This window comes from Octodon degus, unplaced genomic scaffold (genome assembly GCF_000260255.1).
Source record: "Octodon degus isolate 3935 unplaced genomic scaffold, OctDeg1.0 scaffold00091, whole genome shotgun sequence".
Taxonomy (NCBI): Eukaryota; Metazoa; Chordata; class Mammalia; order Rodentia; family Octodontidae; genus Octodon; species Octodon degus.
Window position 1 is genome coordinate 9,636,927 of NW_004524667.1, and position 8,314 is coordinate 9,645,240.

General features: G+C 40.4%; 1 protein-coding gene across 1 annotated transcript in view; it reads right to left on the reverse strand.

Annotated features, from left to right (window-relative positions):
- Positions 1–4,894: 4,894 nt before the first annotated feature.
- Sbspon (somatomedin B and thrombospondin type 1 domain containing) overlaps positions 4,895–8,314 on the reverse strand; it is a 26,182-nt gene continuing 22,762 nt past the window's right edge. Inside the window, exons 4-5 of the mRNA XM_004637546.3 lie at positions 7,148–7,324; positions 4,895–5,510 (exon numbers count right to left, since the gene is read on the reverse strand). Of these exons, the coding sequence (XP_004637603.1) occupies positions 5,393–5,510; positions 7,148–7,324 (295 nt within the window). The 3' untranslated portion in view covers positions 4,895–5,392. The remainder of the gene's footprint in view (positions 5,511–7,147; positions 7,325–8,314) is intronic.

Here is an 8,314-nt window from a genome sequence, read left to right on the forward strand (position 1 = left end):
CTACTGGGCATAGGATCTTAGGTTAGAAAATGCTTTTTAATTTCAAAGGCATTACTCTCTGTTCAAGTGTTTCTTTGGTCTGATTCCATTCTAATTAGTGATCCTTTACACGTAACTGTCTTTTTTCTCTGGAAGAGTTTAGATTCTTCTCTATCTAATAATCTGGAATTTCATGGTACCTTAATGTGATTTTTTTTTTTTTTTTTTTTTAAAGAAAAGTAATTAGCCAGGCACACACTGGACATGGAGAACTCACGTTGTTCTGACTTTGGATGTCAAGAAAAGTAGTGATGTAATGTGGCAAAGCTGGGTGGGGAAGTTGGTGTAACTTGTTAAGTGCAAGCCCAGAACTCAGGCACAAAACAGCTCCCTGAGCTCCGCGTGTGGCCTTCTCTCAAGAACCGGAGCAGGTTGTCAGTAGGATGGACTAGATCGGATGCCAGCCTGAGGCGTGGGATTTTGTACTCAGCCCAGACCTCGCTCTGCAGAGCCAATTTCTCCCTCACTCTTCTCTTATACTTTCTCGGATAAATGTTGCCACTACTTTCTGTTCTCTGTGTTCAGTTCTTTGTTGGAGATGTGAAGAACCTGGAATCCAACTACAGAAGGGAAGGTGAGCAGCCCAAAAAAAGCCCAGTCACATTTATTTGGCCAGCCAAGTTTAGAAGGAGTTGTCCAATAACAGTGGGGCCTTTTAGTAAAGTCGGTGAGTCCTTGTCCCTCAGAAAGTCTCTGTCTTGCTTTCACACTCTTTCAAATGGCTGGCAGAGAATGCCAGGTTCACGTTTTACCTTGGAGCTTGGCGGCTTTAATCCATGGACTTCAAATACCCAACGTGTTCTCAGAGGGACTGGCTTTCCTGTGCTGTAATGTTTTTCTCTGAAAGGCTTTATGTTCTTTCTCTTCTTTATCCTTGATTTTAAATTTCACAGATTCATCTCTAGGGGACAAAATTTTAAAAATTCATCTTGCTTTCAGGGGAACCACCCCATTTTCACTTGAAAGAATGGCGCTAACCTCTGATTCTGCCTTCTCTGTGTTTCATGAGGCTGCGGTGCTCCCCCCCCATGCCAAGAGGGCCATTGCTTTACATGTTTTAAAGGTCACTTCATCCACTTGTGGTTTATCCATCAGTAATGCTCATTTGCTTTGTATCTTCAAAGAATCCTTCAAACTCACTGGGCTGATTCTGCCCCCCACACTTAGATCTGTTTCCGATTTGATCTCCTTGGTGAGTCTTACAATCTCAAGGGGAATTTAGGAAGAAAGGGTAAACATGTGTATCAGCCACCCAGACCTAGAAGTTTCACTTCTCTTTCAATGTCTCATCGGCTGATTGCTTCTTCCTCATTTTTCTGGGTTTTTTTTTGGGGCGGGGGGGAGGAGTGTCTCACTATGTAGTCTAGGCAGCCTTGAACTCATTGTGTAGCCCTCTAAGACTCAGCAATCCTACCTCAGCCTCCCCAGTGGTGAGTTATTCATATGAGCCTTCACTAGAACGTTCTTAGGAGGTGAAAATTAGTTTTATATCTTTTTTGTGCATACCTAGAAAAGATGATTAAAATCTGTGTGCCAAAAGAGACCCAATTTTATTTTATTTATTTATTTCCGTATTTTAGAGAAGGGTCTACAGGGTGTTCAGGGTCTCACTACTAGATTGGACTCATAGTGATCCACCTGCTTACAGCCTCCCAAGAGCTGGGATTATAGGCTCGTGTGCCACCACACCCAGTCTCAATCGCTGGCTTAGCATGTCCCAGGGCTGTCGCTGGGACAGCAGGCCTGGGGATTGAACCCCCAGCCCCTGCACCTACTTGCAGGCGTTTTGACTCACTGAGCTATTTGGCCAACCCTTCCAATTTTAATTATTTTTTATATTTTATTTTATTTATTTTTTTAAAACTTTATTTATGAAAAAAAAAAACTTTATTTATGTGTGTGTATGGCCAGCTCAGCCCACCAGGGGGCGGGGCTGGCTGGCATGTGGTGCTGGGGGATTGAACCGCGGTTCCTGTGCTTTGCTAAGCTTGTTCTAAGTAGGTGCTTTAGACCACTGAGCCATCTCACCAGCCCCCAATTTTAATTATTGATGTTTATGCTAAATTTGATATTTTCAAATGATCTAAAGCCAGATCTTAAAAGACTGGTATAATTATACTTCATCTTGTGGGGTTTTTTTCCCCAACTTCTCTCTCTTCTCTTCTCTTTTCTCTCCTCTCCTCTCCTCTCCTCTCCTCTCTCTCCAAAATGATCATTATCCCCAACTACTTTCCACTTTTTTCCTGGTGAGTATATTTATTTTGTTCACAGTACTTTTTTTTTTTTTAATATTTATTTATTTATTTTTACATTGTGTGTGTGTGGCCAGCCCAGCCCACCAGGGGGGTGGGGTGGTGCTGGGGGATTGAACCGTGGTCCGTGTGCTTTGCTAAGCTTGTTTCAAGTAGGTGCTTTAGACCACTGAGCCATCTCTCCAGCCCTGTTCACAGTACTTTCTGTATACACATTTGAAAATCAGTGTAATAGTTGATCTCAAGTCCTTAAATCATCATAGGGTGCCTGTGGAAAGGACACTAACACTAAGGTACTAATTAAAAAGAATGCCAAGAGGTCTTTAAATACTTTGATCTTTAACTTTAAAATAAAAAGCCTGGTTCTTCATTAATCACTTCGACTACATGTTTCAGTTCGGATCCGTTTTCTGGGGCCTTTGTAGAATTAATAACAAGCATTTCAAAACTATTACTTAATAGTGAAGTCTTCCAGCCTATAAAATTTTTTCAAGAGCAAAAATAACAAAATACCACTTCAATATGAAAGTAATTAGTGCTCATACACTGAAAATTAAACACATATGGAGAAAATTGATGTTATTGAACACAGTTATGTTAAATGTTGTAGCACACATTGGAACTGTAAGTGCACATAGCTGTACTGTGTTAGTGGTCATCCTACCTATTAGTTCTCAAGGATTTCTTACTGTACTTTTGGTGAAATATTTTTCACTCTCTGGGCAGTCCAAGAGGCCGGGGAGATGGCTCAATAGCATAAGTGCTTCTCTGGCAAGCGCAAGGGCCTGAGTTCAATCCCTGGTTCCAACAAAAAAAAAAAAAAAAAGATCTGGCCAGTCCAGGAATTTGGGGTTATTTTCTAGTCAAACAAATGAAAAACTTTTACAAATATGAACAGAAAAGTTTATTTTATAAAAGTTGTAAGTAACATTGTAAAGTACTTAGATATATCTTAAGGTATCCTGCTTTATAAATGTCTTTATTGGCTTTAAAATGTTAATGCTGAGCCTCCATTTGAAGTTACTAGCCTTGATGGGCTTCAGATTTTATTTATTGTGTGTGTGTGTGTGTGTGTGTGTGTGTGGCCAGCTCAGCCCACCAGGGGGCGGGGCTGGATGGCATATAGTGCTGGGGGATTGAACCGCGGTCCCTGTGCTTTGCTAAGCTTGCTAAGCTTGTTCTAAGTAGGTGCTTTAGACCACTGAGCCATCTCACCAGCCCAAGATTTTAAATTTTTTTTTAATTTTATTTGATACAGGGTCTTGCTATGCAGCTCAGAGTCATAGTGATCCTGTCTCAGCCTCCCCAGCACTAGGATTACAGGCATCCACCACCATGCCTGGTTTTGGTGCCATCATGGTGCCCCGTGGGTTCCAGGGCTGGCACAGCGTGTGGTACCAGGGATCAAACTTGGGTCCTTGTGCTTGCCAGGCAGGTGCTTAGACTGCTGAGCTATCTCCCCAGCCCAGATTTTTTTTTTTTTTAATTTCTGAAGGACTTAATTTTCCATAAAATAACTGACAGTTAAAAGAATATATAGTCAGAAATATTGCTACTCTGACTTTTCCATACCCTTTAACGTTGTTGTCATTCTATCATTACATTAATAACAGATAGGCATTGTGGTAAACCATTTGTTAGTGAATAACTATGTAATATAATTGAGAACAAGTTTTATTTTTTTTTTTATTTTTTTTTATTTATTTGAGAGCGAGCGAGCGAGAGAGAGAGAGAGAGAGAGAGAGACCAGCTCAGCCCACCAGGGGGCGCGGCTGCTGGCATGTGGTGCTGGGGGATTGAACCGTGGTCCCTGATGCTTTGCTAAGCTTGTTCTAAGTAGGTGCTTCAGACCACTGAGCCATCTCTCCAGCCCCAAGAACAAGTTTTATACAGGTTAAATCTCAAGACTTAATTTTCCAAAGAAAGATTCTGAGTTTAAAATCTGTTTCAAAACTGAAGCAGGCCTAGTTTGTACAGCACAGACAGGCATAGTCAGCTTTCCTGTGAAAGCGAGTCCCGGATGTGAGGCTCAAGAGTGGTTCTGAGACTAACTGCAGAGTAAGTTTTCATCTCAGCAAGCCATGTGCCCTTGAGCTCACGAAGCTCCAGTCATAAAGTGAGCAGACGATGCCTTCTCTCTTGTGTGTGTGATCATAGCATTGGCAGTGAAAACCATGCCTTCTGCCATCTGTGCTCCTGCCTTCCATCTCAAATATATAGACCCTGTAGGGGAAAAGTACTGTACCGAGCACCCTTCAACTAAATTTGAAGTTGGACCCGGGAAGATTGTTTTATTCAGCTTTAAACCTTGGAAATGATCTGAGATAAAAATGCTGATAGAATTTTCATAATGAATTGTTTTATTCATTGATACCAACATTTTTCTTTATAAAAAGAAGGAAATCTGTTGACCTAGAATGAGCATTTGACTGTTCTTTTCAATTAACTGAAGAAAGTTTCTCCCAAAAATATTTCAGCATAACTGTTGATTTCTCATTACAAAAATTCTTAGGGAGAGGCCAAGGGTTTAGCTCAGTAGTACAGCACCTGCCTGGCAAGCATGAGGTCCTGAGTTCGATTCCTGGTAACCGCCCCCCTAAAAAGAAGTCTTATGAAAATTTTAAACAATTTGCCCTTTGGGAAATTATTTCTGATAATTTACTTGAAATTATTTCAAAGCTTATAGAATAACATATGGGAAGTGTATATGAGAGAAAAAATACATATCCTATTTAAAATGAGAAGCTTTTAAGAGATAAAAATGAGATAAAAATGCATGAGTCAAAGCACAGCCTTAGAGAAGAACTTCTCACCAAAAAGTAGACAGATCACATGGTGGTACTTGTAGCGCAGACGGGTGTTCTGTGATCAGAAGGAATGTGAGACATACAGGACCACAGGAACTTTCAGGGTGACCTCCTCACCTTAGTGAAAACAAAGACACTGTTTTCCTTGAGAATGCGCCCTTCCGTTTTCACAGTTACCTCACTGTGTCGCAAGGACACGTGCTCCAGAGCCTCAGTCAAACAGTGTTTGAAGGTCTGTACGCATACAACATGTAGCACATCCATAAACACATTTGGCAATCGTAATGTTGCAGTCTATATGAAAATGAAGCTGTGAACAGATGGACATGAACACTGGGCTGCGCGCCGCACCTTCTTCCAGGTCCCTTGACATTGAGGATTGCCGATTGCTTGCCAGTGGAGTGTCTGGTTTCTGAAATGATAATTCACAGAATTATAAAATAGAAGTTTTGGGGTTTGTTTCTTTGTTTTGTTTGTAGAAGTACATTCTAAGTTTTTTTTAAATTTCAGAGATCACAAAGGTTCCTTTTCTTTAGGATCTGTCAAAGTAAGTTCCCAATTAATCCCTTATGGGAGGATACTCTTGTGCTGATAGTTATCTGGGATTACTCTACTCATTTCTTCCACTGTATCAGAATAAAAGTACCACATAAGGAAAATGGCTTGTTTTGTGTATATTTAAACTAAGAGGGTCTAGCTGGGTAGGGTGGTTGCACACCCCTGTAATACCAACACCCAGAAGGCTGAGGCAGGAGGATTATTGAAAGTTCAAGGACAGGTTGGCTACATGGTGAGTTCAGGAGCAGCCCAAACGGCATAGTGAGACCTTGTATAAATAGAGAGCCTACACCAAATGAACTCTTTCATTTCTTTCCAACTCTTTGATTTCATAATAAAAAATGGGAGAAGCAGAAAGAGACCAAAACCAGATTATTAAAATTATTATTTTTAAAGTTAGTAGTACCTTAGCCAGGGGGTTAAGCCCTTTCTTTATTGGGTACAAATTGAATTATAAATTCATTTAAAGTCAAAATATGGATGAGGTATTCAGAAAGATATTAAGTCTAAATATTAAGTTTCATTTGATATGAATTCCTTACCCAGTTTATTATTCATATGGTGTATTCAATAAAGGCCTTTAGGCACAAGTGACTCATAAATTCATATCATTAACTATTGAAGCATACAATGGAAATAATGATTAGCTAGAAAGGTCAGTATTTTATTTTCCACTAGTTCTACCTGACACTCTGAAAACCCTAATCTACTTGTGACCTGAATTGGTCCCTGTCTAGTAACTATTCTCAAGTAAGTTGACTCCTAATTACAAATGGCATTATCAGATTTAATTGATAAATAAGTACAGGATTGAGACCCATTTCCAGGGTGGTGAATTGTCTTTGCAGACAATTCTTTCAGAAAATCTGTACATCTAAGTGGGATTATCACCCTGGAGAGCCAAGCCCATCTGTCTCTCGGTCGTGATTTCATGATACATAAAAGATTCTATAAAATTCCAATTTTAGTGCCCATAAATAGACATCAGATAAGACAAAGCCAAGGCATCTAACCCTGCTTTCCTGCCACTGTGTCAGAGTTGAGCAGCTGTGAGAAAGGCCATATAGGCTACACAGCCAAAAACATCTATGCTGGCATTTTACAGGAAAGCCTCACTGACATCTGACCTAAGTATTAAAACTCCACCCCTCTCCACAACTGCAGTTCAGCTGATCTAGAATGGGATCAGCATTTATATATTTGTATTCTCTTATTGCAAGTGATTTGGATTCAAATCATCAGAATATTGCTTTGGAGCTATCAGGTTTTGAGTAATCATTTGGGAGCCTAAACTGAACCCCAGCAACCAAAGAGACCCATGAGTCCTGCAGTAAGGACCAATGCCCTGGACTCAGGCTGCGGGACAGATGAGCCCCTGGGCTGCCCAAATCATGCCTTAGTCCCATACTGATCAGTGGCTCAGGACACACAGGGCAGATACTCAGAGTAAGTAACAAAATTTGAGTCCTTCGATCTATTTTCCTCCCTTACCCGTCAGAGTCCAGACCATCCCCAGAGCAGCGAAGGCTCTCGGTGTTCATAGCTGGAGGCTGACAATCCACACACACTGTGTACCCCTCTCGGAGATACTGTGTCCATCGCATCAGGGGCCTGGTTTCCAGAGCACAGTGGGGAGTCAGGGACTCGGTCTTGAACTCCATGCAGTATCTAGAGCAAAATGAAGGAATTCACTTGCCGTGATTGGAGGTGTCTAATGGCACAGTCTTGGGCTGAGCACACCCTCATACGAGTCACGCAGAGCTGACAGTCTTTCGCTTGCCAAACTCCTAGTACTACTACTACTACGTACTACTGAAGAACACCAGGAAACCCTCTCTGTTCTTTTTCATTTCATGACTGAATTATCTGATCAATATGAATTTCAGATTTGGACAACCTGTATCCTGTCCAAGTAGACAGTTAAATTGTGTAAAAGCATGTTTTAGTTGCAGATAAAGAATGTGAAGGATTACATAAATTGCAGGGGCCCTTGCATGAGTCTGAGAACTTTTTTAAAAGTGTGCTAATACAATATTTTATAGCCACAGATACAGAAAGAATAGACTCAGGAACTGAGAATACAAAACAAAAATTACTAAATATAGAGCATGTGCTATTTTAGATAATCCTCAGAAATCAATTAAAATACACCATATATTTTATCCAACATCTATGAAATAACATGTTGAAAATTAAATACACTATTTTATTAACATTCATGTATATTAATATTAACTTATAGTACCTACTACCCTAAGTTACTGTTAGTGTTTTTAATTAATATTACAGATGTTAGTATCAAGACTGTCCCTTGCATGTAACATTTTAAATATGCCTTCATATTTAGGACCCTAGAAAGAGTTCTGTGATACCTTTTAGTTTGGTACAAATAAAACTAATTTCTTCAATGGTTAGTTGATTTGATCTCATTTTATTTCAATTGATAGTCACATAAATTTAGTTTTATGTGAGTTTGGGTAATGGTATCTGTTCATTTAAATTTATGTTGTCCGGGGCTGGTGAGATGGCTCAGTGGTCTAAAGCACCTACTTGGAACAAGCTTGGCAGAGCACAAGGACCACGGTTCAATCCCCCAGCACCACATGCCAGCCAGCCCCGCCCCCTGGTGGGCTGAGCTGGCCACACACACACACACAC